The 20,548-nt window shown below is 29.9% G+C and overlaps 3 protein-coding genes across 11 annotated transcripts in view; 1 reads left to right on the top strand and 2 right to left on the bottom strand.

Moving 5' to 3' along the window:
• Positions 1-141: 141 nt before the first annotated feature.
• Positions 142-3,269, top strand: LOC107995726 (uridine-cytidine kinase-like 1). 2 transcript variants are annotated; one of them, XM_017053382.3, is made up of 11 exons: positions 150-548; positions 614-741; positions 844-945; positions 1,127-1,297; positions 1,378-1,484; positions 1,555-1,725; positions 1,806-1,877; positions 1,982-2,233; positions 2,305-2,514; positions 2,593-2,778; positions 2,852-3,269. In XM_017053382.3, the coding sequence occupies exons 1-11, from the start codon at positions 496-498 to the stop codon at positions 3,167-3,169; spliced, it is 1,770 nt and encodes a 589-aa protein (XP_016908871.1). In that variant the 5' UTR covers positions 150-495; the 3' UTR covers positions 3,170-3,269. The 2 variants fall into 2 exon arrangements, with proteins under 2 accessions (XP_016908872.1, XP_016908871.1); XM_017053383.3 differs by lacking the exon at positions 844-945 and having other exon boundaries at positions 142-548.
• LOC107995725 (uncharacterized) lies at positions 2,832-7,340 on the bottom strand. 2 transcript variants are annotated; one of them, XM_017053379.3, is made up of 13 exons: positions 6,966-7,339; positions 6,276-6,353; positions 6,120-6,214; positions 5,962-6,039; positions 5,719-5,865; positions 5,564-5,639; positions 5,284-5,471; positions 5,029-5,173; positions 4,495-4,710; positions 4,041-4,159; positions 3,718-3,853; positions 3,303-3,641; positions 2,832-3,204 (listed from the first exon to the last, which is right to left on the bottom strand). In XM_017053379.3, exons 1-12 carry the CDS (start codon positions 7,257-7,259, stop codon positions 3,336-3,338), a joined length of 1,878 nt encoding a protein of 625 aa, XP_016908868.1. In that variant the 5' UTR covers positions 7,260-7,339; the 3' UTR covers positions 2,832-3,204; positions 3,303-3,335. The 2 variants fall into 2 exon arrangements, with proteins under 2 accessions (XP_016908868.1, XP_016908870.1); XM_017053381.3 differs by lacking the exon at positions 4,495-4,710 and having other exon boundaries at positions 6,966-7,340.
• A 594-nt stretch (positions 7,341-7,934) lies between these two features.
• The window catches only part of LOC107995723 (sodium/hydrogen exchanger 3), a 37,640-nt gene continuing 25,026 nt past the window's right edge, over positions 7,935-20,548 (bottom strand). For 4 of the 7 annotated variants that reach the window (XM_017053374.3, XM_017053375.3, XM_017053376.3 and 1 more), the window contains 9 exons: positions 19,854-20,069; positions 18,563-18,698; positions 17,548-17,709; positions 17,352-17,421; positions 17,156-17,260; positions 16,770-16,871; positions 16,219-16,380; positions 14,281-14,457; positions 7,935-13,089 (listed from right to left, as the gene is read on the bottom strand). In XM_017053374.3, the coding sequence (XP_016908863.1) occupies positions 12,851-13,089; positions 14,281-14,457; positions 16,219-16,380; positions 16,770-16,871; positions 17,156-17,260; positions 17,352-17,421; positions 17,548-17,709; positions 18,563-18,698; positions 19,854-20,069 (1,369 nt within the window). In that variant the 3' untranslated portion in view covers positions 7,935-12,850. Of the gene's footprint in view, positions 13,090-14,280; positions 14,458-15,474; positions 15,552-16,218; positions 16,381-16,769; positions 16,872-17,155; positions 17,261-17,351; positions 17,422-17,547; positions 17,710-18,562; positions 18,699-19,853; positions 20,070-20,548 lie in introns of those variants that run through there. The other 3 variants (XM_017053378.3, XM_062081082.1, XR_001765621.2) reach the window with 2 other exon arrangements.

The raw sequence follows: 20,548 nt of genomic DNA, 5'->3' as shown, positions 1-20,548 counted from the left end.
TTTTGAATAAAATAAAATTCTTGGAATTTTTTAATTTCTTACCCAATCGCTTTTAAATTTAAAATATGAGAGGTATAATCTCTTGAGATAATTTTTTCTGTTTATCTATATAGATATAAATAAACCATAGATAAAATACAATATAGATCCATTTGATATACTTTATAATATATTTGATATACTTCTCTGATTTTTCATAAATAAGTTACACAATAGATTTATTATTATATATAAGTGACGATAAAAAATCTCTACATATGTCATCTATCACATGAATTCTTACATTAAGAATAGTGGAAGATTAAGAAGATCAAGATTCTTGATTCTAACAATACGATAAAATACGATAAAATAATATCAATTTTCTCCACTACTCTCAATGTGGGAATTTGTGTGGCAAGTCTGGATGCATGATAGAATGCAGTTTTGTGAATTATAGTTTTGCAGCGTCATTTACCATATGCACTTTAATTTGTGTTACACGTGATTGAAAACATGGCAGCTAAAATGCAGCATTTTGATCCACCAAGTTCGGCCAGTTCAGAAAGGTAACAATATTTCGCTATATATTTCATCAATTACAATATATATTCATTAAACTTTATATAATTAGTGATGATGAAGTTTGTTTGGGTGAAAAAGAAATTTTCCTTGTTGATGAATTATGCGAAGATGCTGAACATTATAGACGTTCTGATATCGGAACTCCTACACCGCAGTCTCCGAGGCCACCTTCTACAGGTGAGATTTTTTTTTATTCATATTTCTTGTAACATAAATATTTTTATTTGAGTTCCTTACTTATTTTGGTGATTAAATAAGTGATATACTAATTATTTACAGAATCATTGATTTGGAGTACCTGTGTTTGGCAAACAGGATGTACTTGGTTTACTGAAGTAGAGTCTTTTTATAATTTGAAGAAATCAGTTAAAACTTCCAAAAGTACCTTTATCCTTTACCATACCACCTATAGATTAAAATAATTTTTATTCTTGATTTTTATTAAATTTTCTTTTGTTTATTTTTATATCTTTTTATTTATTATTTATATCTTTTTAATTTAAAACAATTTTATATAATTTTAAAAATAAATTAAAAAAATTATTTTTGTTTTGTTTGTTAGGTTCACAGAGATCACCCAGATCGAGGAGACAACGTACTACTAGTTTATCTCAGTCTAGCAAAAAAACTTCTGCAGAATCTATTCTTAGAAGTAAAACAAGAACAATATACACAGCTGGTAGGCCACCATGGTATAATTCAGCTGGTCAACAAGTAGAACCTTTTGTAATTGGTAACAATAAAAATATATATATTATTTTAAAAGAAAATTATACGTATGATGTTATTAATTGATGATATAATGATTTTTAGGTATTTGTGGAGGTAGTGCATCTGGAAAGACTACAGTTGCAACAAAAATTATAGAATCTCTAGATGTACCTTGGGTAACACTTCTTAGTATGGATTCATTTTATAAAGTATGAAAGATTTGTTATAAGTATTATTCTTCAAAAATGAATCTAGATAAATATTTAATTTTTGTTACAGGTATTAAATGAAAAACAGCATGAAATGGCTGCACGCAATGAATATAATTTTGATCATCCTGACGCTTTCGATTTTGAATTACTTAAAACAACGTTACAGCGTTTGAAAGAGGGTAGAATGGTGGAAGTTCCTATCTATAATTTTGTAACGCATTGTAGAGAAAGTAGAACTGTATGTTGATATTGGTAAAAATATTATATGTATATATCATATATTTTTTTGTACATATTATATTATTTTATGTTTCAAAGAAAACAATGTATGGTGCCAATGTGATTATATTTGAGGGAATATTCACATTCTACAATGTCGACGTGTTGAAGGTAAGCCGACCTACTGTCAGGAAAGCAGAATGAGTGGGTTTGAACACATAAGATACGAAAGTAAAACCAAATTACCATTGATCTACTTCCTTCGATTGGTCAAGATGTGCGACATGAAGGTGTTTGTTGATACTGATGCTGATGTGAGGCTTGCTCGGAGATTACGTAGAGATATATCACAAAGAGGAAGAGACTTGGAAGGTGTATTAAAGCAGTATAGTACTATGGTACAACCTGCTTTTTATTATTATATAGCTCCATTAATGGTACACGCGGATATTATTGTGCCTCGTGGCGGAGATAACGAAGTCGCGATAGAACTCATTGTACAACATGTTCATACACAGCTTCAATTGGTAAAATTAACGGTTTCTTAGATACTGGTATCTTTTATTTAATATTTACTTATTATCATTTCCTATTCTAGAGAGGTTTCAAACTCAGAGAAAAATTAGCTCATTCTTATATCGGTCAGCCATTGCCATCTTCTCTTTACCTGCTTCCAGATACACCTCAGATAAAGGGTTTACATACATTTATAAGAAACAAGGAAACATACAGAGACGAATTTATATTTTATTCTAAGCGTCTGATACGTTTAGTTATTGAGTACGCACTATCTCTTTTACCTTTCGAGGTAAATGCTAATATATCAATGAAATATGAACGAAATAAGATTTCATTTAAATATATTATTTTGTATATATATTTATAGGATGTAACAGTAGAAACACCACAAGGAGTATTATATAATGGAAAACGTGCTGCTACGGATAAAATATGCGGTGTTTCCATTTTGCGTGCGGGTGAAACGATGGAACAAGCTGTCAGAGATGTATGCAAAGATATTAGAATAGGAAAAATACTTATACAAACAAATCAACAAACTGGAGAGCCAGAGGTAAGAATACTTTTATAAAATTCTTCATTTTCATTAAAATATTAATATAAAAATTATCGCAATATTTTTTCAGCTTTATTATCTACGATTGCCAAAAGATATTAAAGATTATAAAGTGATATTGATGGATGCAACAGTAGCAACAGGTGCTGCTGCTATTATGGCTATTCGAGTCCTATTGGATCATGATGTTGCAGAAGAAAATGTGTTGCTTGTGTCTCTACTTATGGCAGAATCTGGTGTACATTCAATTGCTTATGCATTTCCGCGCGTAAAGATCGTAACATCTGCCTTAGATCCTGTGATAAATGAAAAGTTTTACGTATTGCCCGGTATCGGTAATTTTGGTGACCGATATTTTGGAACCGAGCCATCTTCGATCGATGATTAATACAGTTGATCTCAGTTTCGTCAAAGCTATTTAATCTGTTATTATACAAAATACAGTAATCTCATATTATCTTTAATAAAATTTGTGTTATATTGAGAAACTTATGCAGTATTCAATATCGATTGTTTATTACCTAATATTCATTTTAATCCATTTTACTATATGATTAAAGTGACGTTGTATCGATATTAGAACCAATAGCGCCTCCTTGTGCATCTGTACTGCGTAATTGTCTGTAACCTCGAGCACTTGCTCTACAGGAACGGCGCCAAGAATCCAAATGACCACAACTGGGATTATTTGATTGTCCCAAAAGATATGTGATTAATCTATCGAGAGCGGCCAAATCTTCGCTCGTACTGCCAGAACCTTCCGGTAAATTGAAACCATTAGATATAGTTTGTTCTTTTTGTTCAGTATTTGTAATGTTAATTGTTCCAGTGCTCGTATAAGGTCCAAATTTTGGTGTAAACTATACGAAAAACAATCTTATGTTTTATATATGTATTATATATAAATAATTACATTAATTAGAAATTTTATGTTACCTCGTCTGGACCATGTTGACCATAACTTGATCTTTGGACTTTGCGGAATGTTTCATCATCTATGGCTTCACGTACCGCTTCGTTTAACGTTTGTTCTAGCACGCGTTGTTTTGTTTTACTTAATCCACCATAAAAACTGACAAAGATTTTATTTATTTTTTCATTCAAATTGAAATTATAAATATTGTGCGATTTTAAATAAAAATTTTTATATATGGAAATTTTTGATTGAATCTATTTTTTTGAGATATCTTGATTAGTTATACTAGAAGTATATAGAAGTTAGAAAATATAGTTTTTATAATGTGAAAAATTTTAATTACCTCGAATCTAAAGAACTGTTATCTCGTGAAATATTTTTATCACGAACCAAGCGAATATCATGCTCCCAAAAACGACGTAGTTCTGGTGTTGAAGTATACGGAGCGGCTACTTCCTTAATCTAAACAAAAACCATTTAATTTCAAAAGAGATAATAGTGTTTATATTTCGAATAATTTATTCTATTTTAAGTAAATCTTTTCAAATCAATTATATTATATTATACATAATTATATTAAATATATTATCCCAATAGATTTATATCAATTAATGAATTATTTTTATTAAAAAATTGTTTCTAATTTAGCTATTTTACCATTATAATATCTCTATTTATATTGATCGTTTAAAACATAAAAGAAATGAAATTACGCACTAAATAATCTATATATCCATTGCAAATATTAAATCTTCTTATCTTATTTTCTATTCCACATAAGATGATTTCTAAATCACCTTAAGTACGATGATTGCGGTGATAAAGATGCACATTACATTAACAAAGGTTAGGCACGCGCTGATTATGCCATTGCAGAAGAATTCGACCGGTAGATAATCAGTATATACATAGACATATGAGGTGTTGTAATTGGTATAGGATTCTCCTTTCATATGCGGCATTTTAATCGGTCGATAAATTAACCATATACATCCAAGCGCCCAGAATAAACCCTACGGGAATAAATTTCATCGATTGTTACGGTCAGATTAACTGCCATCCATTAATCAATTGCTGATGGAATGAGAACACCTCGCTCGATTGCCAATACCATATCTATTTTCCCTGGCGAATTATTCTGTCTGTCTGTGACGATAACTGTCCAATTTCGATGTCTCTCATATATATATTTCGATTCACGATCGGATACGTGAATAATAAACGAGCAATGAAAAACTCATAAATTTTTGATTCAGTTGATAAAAAGTATTTTTATTTTATTTTTTTATTTTTATTCTTCTGTATATTTATGGTTATTGTTTTGTACTTACGCAATTTACTACCGGTGGTAATAAAGAAGCTGATATAGCAACTCCAATTAAAGGACCATTGCTTCCTTGCAACAATGCCACGGCTACGCCTGTACCTGATGGTAAAGCCCATAACACACCCATCCAAAGGGATCTATAATTTCCTCTGCGAGAAAATATATAATTCATGTGAATTTTTATTATTTTTTTTTTTTATTTATCTCTTTAGTATTACATACAAAATTTAATATTATTATTTGGTATGCGAAAACATACCTGCCTTTCATCTCATCGGTTGGCCAATCGTTATAACCCCAAGGCATCTCCGTTGTACCAAGAATGAGACCGAAGATGAAGCCAAAGAGTATAGAGAGGAATATCCCGAGTAAGAGACTCTTTAAACCGATAAATTGAAGATTTCTGTCAGCTATGATGGTTCCAAAGGTTAAGGACATCACAGGACCCTTAATAATATTTAAAAAAAATAATTAATTATGATTAATAATTATATCAATTAATAATAATTATAATCAGGGTTATTGAGATAAAATTTTACCATTAAGGGAGACACTAACATTGCAGCCACAACATTAGTCGCACTGTTCTCAATGAGACCTAGAGCTGCTAGACAACTATTCGTAATCATAAAATTAAATTGACAAAATGAAGAAAAATAATTTTCAGAGAATAAATTTTAATGATAATTCTTACTCTGCAGTCAGTACCAGCAATACATAATCAAACGTGAGATCACCTCCACTACGAACCCCATCAACGACCTGTTTAACCGTCAATTTCGAACGTATGGATTCCACGAAAGCTTTCCAAGCATTATTTCTTTCTTCAGATTCTTTTCGTCTAAAAAAAAAAAGAAAAAGAAAAATTGCAATTTCAAAATATATATTTATATCGCACTTAATAGATTTAGTGCATTAATAAAATTTCTTCTCATACCTTCGAGCTAGATCATCTTTGATGGGCATAGCACCAATACCTCCTATACCGCTATACGTGCACTGGGTCGGAATTACGCTGGAAATTGGTCGAAGATTTTGTAAACGAAGACATTTGGAAAAGCTTCCTGGCGAGAAAATACAGAGACATTAATTCACCTTACTATGGAGTTCATTTTCACGCCAATTCCCATTTCCGTGAGGCAATGTAGGCAATTTTCGCATGGTTCCCCGGCTGGTACAGGAAATATAACCTTTCCAGAGGATAAGTCAGTGAGTAATAAGAAATGAAAATAATTAGCGTACTTATCTTACCTCGTAATACATGTTCTCCTTGTCCCTGCACCAGACAACGTGTTCTACTTTCAACTTCTTCAGCAATTCTTCTAAGACCTTGGAAAATAATAACGACAGAGAAGATAAAAGAAATACTTTCGTTATATATAAATAAATAAATTACAGTAGCCTATATCTTTTTTTTTATTATTTGAAATCAATAAATTGGTATAATTCACTTTTAAAGTTATATTACTTCTTATAATTTGTTTAATATTAGAATAGAATTATTAAATTTATGAAAATTTAATTTATTTTTGCAATTTTAAATATATATTCTATTTCAACTTTGGTATTTTTTTTTTAAATTCATATTATTAATTATAGTAATAATATAGAAGTTATAAAAAATTGTATTTTGTGTATTTTATCAAATCGAAAACTTTTGAATAAATCTAATGATACTTTTATATACATTCCATCATAATTATATAGTTATCTATTTAAAATTATAAAATATAATATCATTCCATTTATAAAGAATTCTTGTATTCTAGTATCAAAATTTTCTTATATTTTCTCAAGTATATTATTGATGTAAATGATTTTTCATATTTTTCAATTATTTTTTTTCAATATAATTTATTTCATATTTTAAAAAATTAAACTATTATCCGTAACAAATATTTATAAATATTTAATGTAATATGTAATATAAATTATAAATACCGTTTCCATCGATACGAAAACCGGATCTTTATCCCGTTGACCGGAAATGCCACGTCTTCGATATCGTCTATCAGCCAAATCATCATCGATATCGATATAATCTCGCTCGTCATTCAACCTTAATAGATGTGTCTTCGATCTCGTCTCTCTAAGTCTCACATCAACTTTTGGTCCAGTTACAATTTTCCTTGGTTTTTCATTCTTCTTGTTTTGTTTTAAAGGCACGCCAAAGATTAACTCATGTTCATAACTGAACGTAGGTATGCAAACTAAAAATACAACACCGCCAGACATTTTGATCTGCACAATTGTTTAGTTTAGATTCACGAGGTTTTCACGAGGTTTCGTTTGTTATGTTCCATCCGTTCGATTTCGAAGCGATCCTTGTATATGCATCTGTTTCATTAACAAGTTGCTAATTATTTTGTAATTGTTTTGTCATGCTACTTTCAATTAGCGTGACTTTGATGAATAGATCGAAGGTTTGATAGTTTGTTCTCGATGATTTTTAATTTTTATTTTTTATGGATTTCAATTTGCATTTACTTCTTCCGTATTTTTCGACAGTTGAAATCAGATCGTTTATATTGTATAAAATTTTCTGTGAATTTATGGTGTAATATTTTTGCAGTATCGTTTTTTATCGCAATAACAATGTTCAGAAATAATTCAAAAATATCATATGATGATTTAAAGAAAATGATTTAAAAAATATCTTCATTAAACGCAATATTATTATCATTTGCTTAATTAAAAAAAAAATAATAAAATAAAATAATTATTCTTTTAAATTATTTAATATGCAATAATTAAAAAAATATATATTAAAAATATTATTCAAAATTATTGTTTCTATGAAGTTGAGACATTAAAAAAATATTATACGTATTCGAAAAAAAAATAAAATATTGAAATAATTTTAATAAATACTTCGAGGAAACAGATGTAAAGGTAATTATAAAATAATTGTTTTTTTACGAAATAAACATTTATTTTAACAAATCAACAGCGTAAAGACTAGCGTCTAGAGACTAGCTCGACGTTTTGTTTGACCTAGGTAACTAGAGGCCACCAGGAATATATCGCACGAAGGGAAATTTCAAACTCGTTCGATTTTTACGAAAATTGAATCGACCCTTATTCTCTCCAAACTCCCTCGGCTTTAAGCAAGTATTTTATTCAAGCAATATGTGCGTGAAAAAATGCTCTTTTAAACAACGAGTCCGAAGGAAAGCCTAACGAACGTATTGCCTTAATTGACAAAAACTTTGCGGTATTTGCTTTAATCGCAGTCTTGGTCGACGATATTTTTACGTTATTTATTTTTACGTATTTCGATATAGAAATACTTTCCATCCGAATTTTCAACGAGGAACATCACGGCACAGCGTATATAAAATATTTATATAACATACGTATATATATGAGCAAGTGGAACGTTCAAAGATTGGAAATTAAATAATTGAATTACTTTTAGTGAAAGAGAAATTGATTGATTGAAATTTAATCTCTCGAGAGATAAAATTATTAAGATCTGAAAATTATAATGATAATTTTTATATATTTTTTCATATTTCAATATTATTGAATTTTCTTAATATTTAATAATAATTTCAATTATATTAATTAAAATGTATCTATAATTATCAAATACTGAAATATATTTTTAACTATTAATTTAAATATTTGAAAAGTTATTAAAATAATAGATAATATCCTTCAAGAGATTAAATAAAAATATTATGAAATGAAAATTTAGAGTAATAATTTTTAACATTAAGTTACAAATTACTACTGCCAAAAGATATTTTTCATATATTTCATGTATAATATTTATCTCTATAATTAATTCTAAAAAAATACGTATATGTGTATTGAAAAAAGTTTTAAAATTAATTAAAAGCAATTTTTGAAATACAAGTTAAGACATATAGAATGAAATATTTACGCTACAATTATTTATTATCAACTCTAAATTTATCTCGTTTCAACAAGTATTTCAAAACTTGCTTACAGCCGATTATTAACACTTGTAGATTATTAGCTTTTTTTTCTTGCTAAAAGAATTATATATTTGTTAATATTCTACGTTAAAATAATTGGATATATTTATAAATCATTTTCATATCTTTACGAATTTTCATAATTTTTTTTTTAATCTCTTCAATTTTCTTCGATAATAATATTTTTAATCAGTCTAATGCATTGTCAATAATTCCAAAGGACTATCGCTGTGATTTCGTTCAATTCTGTAAGCACTTAATGAATCACGAGTGCCAATAGAATTATTTAATAGAATAGAATTGAATATAAACTAATCTCGTACTACCAAGAAAGTTTTTGTTTCCACCATATAATATCTACGATATTTATTTTATTAATTATTGTTAAACATATGAAGTTCAAATATATATTAAGTTTTATTGTTTTTACAGCATACTTTCGCTTAATCGAGAGAAAATGGATGCTTTAATTTTGTATTCAATTTAATTAAGTATCTTGGTAATGCGAGGGGTAATTGATAATTCATCTCTTCAATTCTCATAAAAATCGGAATTCTAAACTTTCCCTTATGGCAGCTCTCCGCCATAGTTTCACACTTTGACACATTTCTTTTTGCTCAACTCGTGTCTTGATAAATGATTGTAATTAATAATCATCGCGATTAATTTGCTACGTTATCTTGCTAAGAAAAATTCATTTTTTTGGTTATTTTCCTTTGTTTTTTTTTGTTGCTTTTTCATTTCTTATTTTGTCTCTTTATGTACATATGTTAGGTATATACCTACAACATTTCCACAGTTTGTTTTCTACATATGAGACTTTTATTTTTAATTATTTATTTAATTAATTATTTTTTATTCTGTTTTCTGTTTCTTTTAAGGCCATACTTAAGGAGAGGAGCGTTTCATTAAATAATTTTCGCGTATGTGTGTGTTTGTGTTTGTTTTATCACTGTGAAAAAGGTTTCAACTTTAAGGTTTCAATTTTAAATATATTATAAAATGCTCGATTTTTCGAACATTCTTGTTCTTAGAATTTTATATAAATATCTCTTATGATGAAATTTACTTTGTCGCATAACTTAAGATGAGGCAATTTATTGACTATTTTCTTTTTTTTATTCATTTTTCTTCTATTCAAAAGATAAAGTTGTAATAAATTGCAATTTTTTTCATAAACATATTAAAAAATTATTTCACTATTTTTATAACATTGTTTGAATATTATTTCAATATAATATTGTTTTCTATGTTAATCAATAAGATTTTAAAATATTACAACATCAAAATGTGATAAACTTAAGAAATAAATTTTGATATTTAGATTATTTAATAAATATTTCGTTAATAAATAATATATTAATAATTAAAAAATTGTTTTTTCATATCTAATCTTCAATAAATAGATATTATGATATCCAAAATTTACATAGAAATAAAATTTCGCGTTAAATATGCGGTTTCAAATCTCGTTTTTAAAAAATTATGTGAATTGTGATCATTAAAAATGTGGCTATGTTTGTTGCAGTGATTCTTACAGAACGAATAGATATAGATATAGAAAATTTTCCTCACATAAAATTTGTAAATAGAGATTTGGTATAATATTACATACATTTTTATCCGGTTATTATTGTGTTTTTTTTGTAGTTAAAAATTTGCAAGAATCTCTGCAAAAATACAGTATGAGTGCAAGATGAAATATACTAAAGGGAGACATTGTTGTTTTCAAGAATACGGAAGTCTTGTTGGAGGAAACCAAGCAATTTATAGAAGTAAGAATAATAAATAATTTTACTATATAAAAACAAATATATTATTAATAGATGTAAATTGTTAGCAAATTAATTAATAGATTTCTAAATCAATTATACCTTCAATAATAATATTTTTATAATATTATTTATGAAAAAATTTTATTCAATTCACTTTAATAATGATTTCAAACCACTTTATTTTCTCCTCACAAGATTTCCTTCTCCTCTAAAGGCAACAAAAATAGTTAATCGTCCCAAATTCATCTTGCATGGGTGTATATCCACGGCACGTGGCACATCTAAATCTAGACTTGCGTCTATAAACTCGAAAGCAGATTGCGCGATGATCTCAACGTTACGCGTCAAGTATATCAAACTGTATTATACACGTATAATATATTTGTATATATTTATTTTTCTTTCTCGAAAGACTATTTTCCATCGTCATCGAATAAATCAAACAAAAGAATCAAAATCATCGTGTGCACATGTCTATTCATTTAAGCGTAACACAGATCAAGTCCTCGAGTTTTGCTTATTTTTTTTTTCGTAAAAATCACTCCTTTCTTCTCCCTTATTTAATATCTTCAATCTTAGTCTCTTTTTTTCCTTTTTCTTCTCTTTCGTTTCTTTTTTTTTTTTTTTTACAATATACCGGAAGGTTCAGAGTTGCTGCTAGGATACTTCTAGTAGAATCTTAAGGCCACGATACCAAGTTAATGAGCGATCGTATAACGAGTCGTCGCTAAATGAGAAACACGCTACAGCGTCTAGGAGTTTAAAATGGCGCGCATTCTCCCTGTTCTCGATCTTTTTTAGCACGCAGAAAGCAACGCAGCAACGAAGATTGACGAAGAAATATCGTTGCTCGGTCCCTTTTCTATCCCTCTTTATTCCTACGATCGAAAACATTTCTTTTCTAATTGGACGAACCGCAATTTCTTCAGGAAGCATTTGAAAAATCAACTACCAAAAAAAAAAATGTACTCCTGTCTATCGGTAAATATAACATTTCATCATCAGTCGTGCTACGGAGAAAACGAGGTGTATCGGTTTAAAAAAATATCTCTCTCTCTCTCTCTCTTTCGTTCGCACTTTCTTTCACTCTCTCCCTTTCTCTCTTTATTCTCTCATCTCATCAGTCTGGTCAAATATTCAAAAAAGATTCACGCGGTCACCAGGTATCAAAAGAGAACTCAACCTCGACTGACCGTTTTGTCGTAAAATTGTAACATCGTTATCGAAATCACATTTCGATTGTATATCATCATTAGATTACGGATATTTGTGCCATACTTTTTGGAAATTAAACAAATGAATTCTAAACAGATATTTTTCTCAGTCTCTAATTTCATGATTTACTATACATTGTACATATTCTTTTTTGGTTCTTTCCTTTTTATAGGTTTCAATAAAGATACAAACATCCATTGTCTAATGATTGACATTAAAGATTCCCGAGATCATAGATTCGGAAAAATTCGAACAGAATCGGGCGAACTCTCGTAATATCTTCGTACCTGTTCAATTCTAACCGAATTTGTCCCGAAAGAACACGAATATATCGAAATCTTACCCGAATATTTCCGATTTTTCCCGATATTCAAATTTTTGAATCATGGCACAATTTCGCACACTTCTACGTATCATCAACGATCGAACCAATCGATAAAATATTATTATCCTTTTTTTTGACAATAATATCGGAACTATCTAATATATATAACAATCCCGAATCACTCGTTTCTGCGTGCAAATGAAAACATCGGTAATCAAAACGAGAGGTACTTTCCGTCATCGTGGTCCTATGAGAGAGAGAAGAAGAGCTCTCTGGTCAATAGCAGCTCTTCGTTCCTCTTGAATTGTTTTTCTAAAAATGTTCGTCTTGAAGGGAGCGAGATCGACAATCGTCCAGGGGGAAGGAATTAATCCTTGAAATGTTGCTCGTTCTTTCCTCTTGAGGGAGGAGAAGATACGAGACACTCGCCTTCATTCAAACTGGAGCGCTGGGACGTCGCAGGAGCGACGAAAGCAATGAACGTCGGGGTGGCCGTCGCCATGGTCGACGCAAACGACGTTCCTCGTCCGCGTAGGATGACGCCTGCCCCTCGACGATCCCCAAAGGTCAAGCTTTCTCTTCCTCCTCGTCGATCTCCTCCGACGATTCCGAGGAGGAGGTGATGAGAGCGGTCGATAGGCTTGGAACTTGGGCTGAGTATGGGAACGAGGTCATCCGGACTCGTTGAGCGTTCCAACACTCTGGCAGGGAATGAGAACCGTCATCCGTGCATTTGTCTGAATGCGACTTCTCCATCGAGCCTAGCTCCATCATGGACACGCGTCTTGTGGGTCCTTTTTTGTTATCTGTAATGATGAAATTGTTTATTGTTAAGGATTATTTTTTTTATATATGAAAAGAATTGGTTAAATGTTTTTATTTTACAATAAAATATTTTTCTTTTAATATTTCAATAAGATTTTAATTGATGTATTTGAATTAGCTTCATAATTTTAATGATTTTAATGATCTTGATTAAAAAATTGGCGAGCAAATCATTATCTTGACTTTTAGAATTGATCTTTCAAAGATATTTCATGAATATATTAATTTCCTATATATAAATATTTATTGATTGATTTTCTTTATTTAAATTAATGATTAATTTAATTTTTTGGTAATCATATTTATAATTTTATCTTATATCATTTAATGTTAAATATTAATACAAAAATAATAATAAAGATTTAATTTAATTTTCAGCTTATTGAATGTAATTTTTTTCAAATAATAAAAGAAAATATTTTAGTTTATTTTTATAGATAAAAATATTCTGAGAAGTGAGATATTTGCTATTTTATTTAAGGGAGCTTCGAATAATGTAACTAGCAGAAAAATCATAAATTATATATTCGACGTTTATATCCTATAATAAAGTTGCATATTTAGTGGCAATGAAATCACAACTTATAATATACTAATATTTCATGATCTTCAACGAAATATGACCGTTTTATTCCTAATATTCTTTTTAATATTTCCACCCTATTCAATATCAAGTATATTTAATACTTCAATACTGAATTTATGATTCATCTTATATTTCTTTTATATTTTATTATATATCATTTCTAGATCATATTTTGTACAATTAAGAAAATAATGATATAGAGATAGAATATTTATTTTCTATACTTTGTTTTCAAGAAAATTAATTTTAAATATCTATTTAACATACAATTTACAGAACATTTTCCTAAATAATTCTGATTCTTATATAACAAATTTAAATTTTGTAATTGTCTTGAATTACTGAAGATCAGGCACAGAATAAGTTGTAAATTTCAAAGTTTTCTCTCTCTCTTTTTCTTTATTGATCGATCAAATTTTAAAATTACTAATAAAATAATATTATTTTATTAATAAAAGATATTTTTTCTGATGAATGAAGAAATATTTTTTAAAGGATTAAAAACTTTAGATTGTTGTAAAGTTCTTAATTCTATTTAAATAAGCAAATATAAAAAATTTAAAATGATATTTCATTTTAATCTTACCTTTCTCGTATTCACTAAATGTTTTCGTAGGTGAATCTTCGGTCTGTTCTGTCCCCGTCAACGTGTATTCGTCACGCTCATCCACAGTTTCCTGGCAATCGATACCATCTGGGGTGCACACGCTTTCGCGACGGAATAGACCAATTACTGACTGGACCTTTGGCTGCTCGATTCCACCTTTAATTAGAAGGAAGTGTCACTAATGAGGCTAATGAAGATTCATGAAATGTTTCGGTTCGGCCACCTGGAATATCTCTTTCTTGAAATATCTTTGTTAAGAGAGAAATTATTCTTTTGAATTAATATCTTTTTCTTATTTTTTTTGAAATAGGAACTTAATTTAAGACTCATTACGTCATATCTGTTATATGAAACGCGGAAAATTGCATTTAAAATTTAATTTGTATGAGAAATGTTGGAATATAGAATGGGGAATATTAGCTCATTTTTCATCAGACATACGCTAAGTGAATAAAAATCTAGGGATCTTCAAACTGAATAAATTACTATCGTTATTAACAACTTTAGTGAGATGTTGTAGGAAACTTGGTAATCGAATTTCAATGAATACCAATAAATATCAATAAATTATGTAAGATAGAAATTATTTAAAAATCATATATATATATAATTAAAATAATAATTAACATAAACTTTGAAAATTTATTCTTTTAATATAATGATTAACAGGGAATGAAAAGAAAAATTGACAGAGATGAGAAGAAAAGAAATATAATAAAAAACGAGATGAAATATGGGTAGAAAGAGAAGAATATATTTCTATATTAGAGTAAACTTTTAAAAATTCATTATTATTAATACACTGTCATTTCAGGTGGCCAGAACAACCGAAATACATCATAAGAAAATGTGAAACAGAAGTGCTCGTGAAAGAATTTGACAACACAAAAACTCAATGATCTGTTGAGTTTAAGAATATACACGAAAGATTCGACAAGTAAATTCAATGAATGCACGTTTCTCAGTGTGATGCACAATCAATCGTGTACGTAGCGATGAAGTGCGCGCGTGTGTGTATATGTATGTGTCTGTGTACACATGTATATGCTTCAAAGGGGACCGGGTAACCCAAAAATCGAAGAAGAAAAAACGCATTCGCAGATTTATAGATCGAGAAAAAGTAAAAGAACGACATATAGAAAACTCTGAACGACTTGAGTATATAAAATTTACATGTTCTTCGGCCGGAAGTCCGAGGTTTGTATCCTCCGAGCTCGTTAAGCTGGCCTGTCTTCACAAATACGGCTCTCCTGTAAATCAGCGTTTTTTTCAACATTTTACGTACCTTTTTTATCTATTAGCCGAATCGAATCACAAAAACAACCATCTTATTTTTATAAAACATTCAATAATACAAAATAATTGGGAAAATTGAACGATTGAAGACATTTTTACAAACAGATGCCATTTTTAGAGACACGGTAATACACGTGCATGTGTATTTCTACTTGTTTTAGATGTTGATTAAAAAATCAAATCGACCTTGCATCAAAAAATAGACCTGCTAGGGAATACCTGAAACAACGCGTCAATATTTAGAAAGTTTGGCGTGAACTAATAATTTATGGAAGTAAAAGGCTTTTTCTGCAACGTGAGAGGGGTTACCCGAGCCCCCCCATCAAAAAATAACTGCATGTCAGAGTTTATTTTAGGTGTCGAAGAGAGTCAGATTGAGTATAAGTATTTAATAGGATAATAAGTTTAATTAAGATGATTCAGAAATATTTTTTTATTAAATTTATTTCAGCAACAATCTTCCTAACAACAAATTTATTTATACAATGAAAAATTTTATTAAAACTTAATAAGGTGGCAGCCAATGAAATTAGTATATCCATTATCGCGAATTTATATCAATACACTAATCCATGGTAAAATGATACATATATATTGGTCAAATTAATCAATCAATCATACCTAAAAATGTCGCCGAAGGAGAACTATAAGCCAGATATTCTTTGTTAGAACACCAAGCAGGAAATTCATTTTGTTTGATCGGGTGGCCGGAATCGTAATCGTCTTCCCTTTTCCATGGCAACATAGTTTCTGTGGCTGTCGGTGTTGTTACCCTGTAACTTTCTAAAATTTAAGAAACAAGATAAAAATCCTGAAAACAAACTCTATAAAATTCAACGAATCAAAAACTGGAATTTAAGAAAATTTTTTTATTACCAAAATAATAAATGAAAAATATAAAAAATTCATTCGTAATTCATTAATAATTTATACTCTTATTAATTAACACAAAAGAGTTTTATATTATAAAAAAAAATTGAAACAACATTTCCAATCACTTTTATAGAAGATGAATTTAATTTTCAATTATTGTTTTTATTCCTTTCTTATATTATATTAAAGAATCGAAGAATATTTATTTTTATATCATTGAAAGAGATTTCGAAGTTGATTAAATTTAATATAAAAAAATCCCTCGATATCATCGACAACGCTCGTCACGATATACTCACCGTCTCGTCCTAATTTCATATCCGGATCGTCGGTATTTATGGTGTCCATTGAGGTAGTGGTGGTGACGCCGTGGTGGCCATCCGTATTCACGTTCAACGAATCTATGGAAATTGAGCGTCGAGAAAATTATAACCGTGAATCGAGCCAAAAATTAGCTCTACCCCTTTCATCTCGTTTTACATTCAAAGAAACGCTTCGACAGGAAACTCTGAATTATCCTTTCCTGAAGCTAATTTCTCAAAAGAATCCACACGACTGGAGATAATTTGTCCAGAACTTCCTTAACTTTTTTAACAACTAACCGAAAGCTTCGTTGAAATTAAAAAGAGAGAGAAAGAGAGAAAATTAAGGAAGAGGGGGAAGGAGAAGAAAATCATCTTCTCACCGGAAGTGCGAGCCGTGAAGGTAATCGCAGAGTCCCAGTCTTCCTTGCTCGAAGGCTTTGAAGTATCTCCGTTTTCCAGCTCGTACAGGACACCGTTGATGTAATCTACGAGTAATAAAAGTTCACGTATTCAAACGAAAAGAACCTTTTGATCGGTGAGGAGGAGGGCTCATCGATATCCCTTTTGCCAATTTACCTTGAGTGAACAACTTGGTTGATCCGTTTTGCTGGAACTCCGGGAAACTCACGTGATTCTGCTTACCATCCTACACAGGTTGGTGGAGGGAAGGTAAAGTTATTTTAATTGCAAATCATAGTAATCGTCGATTCAACGAGGAATGCGACACATGTGTTCATTTTTTTTTTTTTTTTTACGCGAGGAACATTCTTACTTTGAGCAATTTTTTACTGCGCTTGTGACGATGCTTGTGCTCTCCCATCATCCGTCTTATATTCATGTGCATTTTGTAATTGACTTGGGTTGACAGGTCGCGATCGTTCACCGCGTGTCGGCTGTAGCTTAAACGTCGATGCTGCAACAGTTTTGTTCCATGCTGTAGAGAAACGTTATAAATCTGATTTGCCTTGGTTCTTTCGTATATGCAGCGGTTTTTGTTACAGATGTACAACAAATTTACGAGCTACATACATATTGAAACATTGAAGAAGCATAGTGTAATTTTATAATCCAAGGCGCTTCGAAAGTCCCTTAACGATTAATGATTCATCTTTCAAATGCCCTGCATTAATTTGAGAAATTAAATCTTTTTTTTTTTTGGTATGATGAAAATGAAATCAAATGGTTAAAAAATGTCAATTCTTTTACAAGAATTGAAAAGTATGTGCATTTATAATAAAACTCGATTTCATCGAATCTGTCGAAGGACAGAGAATGAAGGAAATTTAGTTATTCTCCTCATTAGTTACAATTTTTCGTTCAAATAATAAAAATTTTACGTTTCGATGAATAAATCACATCGATAGGAGTTCAGTTGATCGAGTGCTAATCAAAATTTCGTTTGATGAAAATTCAATATAATTTTTTTTTTAATGTACTCCTTACGTGAAAATAAATTATATTAATTAAATTATATTAAAATATCATAACTAATTATTCCTCACAATTTTACATTTAAAAATAATTATTCAACAAAAGTCTGGAAATTGTAAATTTATTTTTATGATCTCCAAATATAAATTACAAAAGGATCGATTAAAATAATCGAGTCGATCATTTACGAGAGGCTTATATGATGATAATTAAAGTATAAAATTGATAGATGAAATTTAAAGCAGTGACAGAATATCGTTCGAAGGAGAATCGCGATCAGCAAAAGTTTTCAGGGCCGTGCATACACAATACAATACATGTAAAATTCTCGTGCTCAGCAAAGTGGGGTTTCTTACCCTCTTGTACGGCTTGCAAAGTTCTTCGGCCAATAGGTGGTGGATCCTGGCGTCCGTCAAGTCCTTCTTGGAAGGGTTGTACTCCAATTCTTGGAGATCAATATTCCAGCCCGCTTCGAGCTGGCTGCAACTTGGACTGGAAGGAGAAAGAATGAGACTGCATTTTTATGACGGGCTGCCACTTGAAGATCGATACTCAGTGCTTTCGAGGAGGGTTCGCTGTTCAATCGAGATACAATGCAGAGTTATCTTCGGTTATGCTCCTTGGCCAGTGTGTATATAGGGTGAGTCATGGAGCATCGACACTCCCAAAGCAACTTGTAAACCGGGTGAATGTACTACGGGACATTGGATGGAAGACTGTTGGATCGTATCCTTCCCATCTTCTTTATTTTTATGATTTGTGGCTTAACTTTCTTCGAAAGATTATTTTGGAAAATTTATTATTTCATCGTGTCTTAATTATAATTTGGAATTGATATCGTATCTTTTCGTTTTCGATTATTTTTAAGATTTATAGATTGCCTTCTTTTTATTATAAAATAGCAATTTATTTTAATTGTGTCTTAATTCAGATTTATAATGAATTTATATGATATAAATAAAAGTTTTTAGAACAATGAGAATTGTTTATATTTTCTTTTTGTTTGAATAAAGGTATTTATACAAGAATAAATTTATTTTAATCGTAATTCGTTATGATTAAATATAAAATTTGAACATTAATAGTGAAAGAATTTAAGTAAAATAAATGATGAGTAAAGTAAAAATATAATAAGGATAAAATTTTTCTGAATTTTTATAAACACAGTGAATTATTGCATCGTACAGATTATACATATGACGATCTTTTTTATCGTATCGTAAAAGAATTTCTCTTTTAAAAAAAGCATTAAATATCCCAATGACTCACCCGGTATATTTAACATCATCGCCAATCTCCCTTCCGTTCAATCTTCCGTGACACTAAATTAAAGGAAACAAAGCACTGAACTGCGAATATCGAGCTCAAAGAACACTTTGACTACTGCTTCCGTCCCATCTACGATTTCAGACGGAAAACTTTTTGTTAGCCAACTTCCGCTGATAATTAATATATATTTTCACCGTAGTGTCCGGAGAGTGTTTTGTTCTACACCTGTTACGATTAAAGAAGCATTCTTCCAGTTCCTTATTGTGGAAATATACAGGTCAAGTACGAAGGAGATGATTCAATGAGGGTTGAAGCGAAGAGAAGATGATGCGAAAAGGGAAGAAGAAAATGCGAAAAAGAAGGAATAGAAAATTCTACCTTCCATTGAATTGTCCCGTGTTGCTATAGTTGCGGAATATAGCGGACATGCTTTCAGTTCCACTGATATTGCCGATGGTGGACGCGTTCCTTCTGATGTAATCCAGAGCGTCTTTCATAGCGAGTTTCGAATACGTTTCCAATATTTTCGGCTCGGCACCGTAGTGATTCCTCACCAGATACGGGCGAATAAATTTATTATCGAACCGTTTGAATCTGTAAAACGGGACAAGAAAAGAAACGAAGAAAAATGTTACGGTATAAAAATAGTTTTATTCTTTGTGTTAAGATTTTTGAGAGATAGGAAAAAGTGATAATAAGATAATAATTGATGAAATTGTAAGAAAAAAGCTTTCGTTTAAGCTCTCTTAATTTTTGTTGTCACTGTTAGAACGTTGGATATTATTGCGTATCAAGATTAATCTCTTTCCTTCTTGACAAATATGGAAGCTTTCTTTTTTCTCTCTTGAAACTTTTAGTAACACTTATCTGTTCGTTTGATTCTTTAATAATTCAAAATAAATTCATCTTATATTTCTTTATATCTATTATAATTATTATTTTTAAAAGATACATATTGAAATATGCATCTTTTATATCGATTTTTATACGAAATTAAAAATTTATAGATATTAAAATAAATAAACCATATTTTTTTTTAAATTTTGAAGATATATTAAATTAAAATAATAACA

This window comes from Apis cerana, linkage group LG10 (assembly GCF_029169275.1).
Source record: "Apis cerana isolate GH-2021 linkage group LG10, AcerK_1.0, whole genome shotgun sequence".
Classification (NCBI taxonomy): Eukaryota; Metazoa; Arthropoda; class Insecta; order Hymenoptera; family Apidae; genus Apis; species Apis cerana.
This window is presented reverse-complemented; position numbering and strand designations above follow the sequence as displayed.

Bases quoted from the DNA above. Each gene is read 5' to 3' on its own strand.
- LOC107995726 (XM_017053382.3), top strand. From the start codon at position 496: ATGGCAGCTAAAATGCAGCATTTTGATCCACCAAGTTCGGCCAGTTCA. The intron at 946-1,126 runs GTACCTTTATCC...TTTGTTTGTTAG, and splicing joins ATCAGTTAAAACTTCCAAAA to GTTCACAGAGATCACCCAGA. The intron at 1,878-1,981 runs GTAAGCCGACCT...CGATTGGTCAAG, and splicing joins ACAATGTCGACGTGTTGAAG to ATGTGCGACATGAAGGTGTT.
- LOC107995725 (XM_017053379.3), bottom strand. From the start codon at position 7,259: ATGTCTGGCGGTGTTGTATTTTTAGTTTGCATACCTACGTTCAGTTAT. The intron at 6,354-6,965 runs GTATTTATAATT...TTATTTTCCAAG, and splicing joins TTTTCGTATCGATGGAAACG to GTCTTAGAAGAATTGCTGAA. The intron at 3,854-4,040 runs GTAATTAAAATT...AATCTTTGTCAG, and splicing joins AACAGTTCTTTAGATTCGAG to TTTTTATGGTGGATTAAGTA.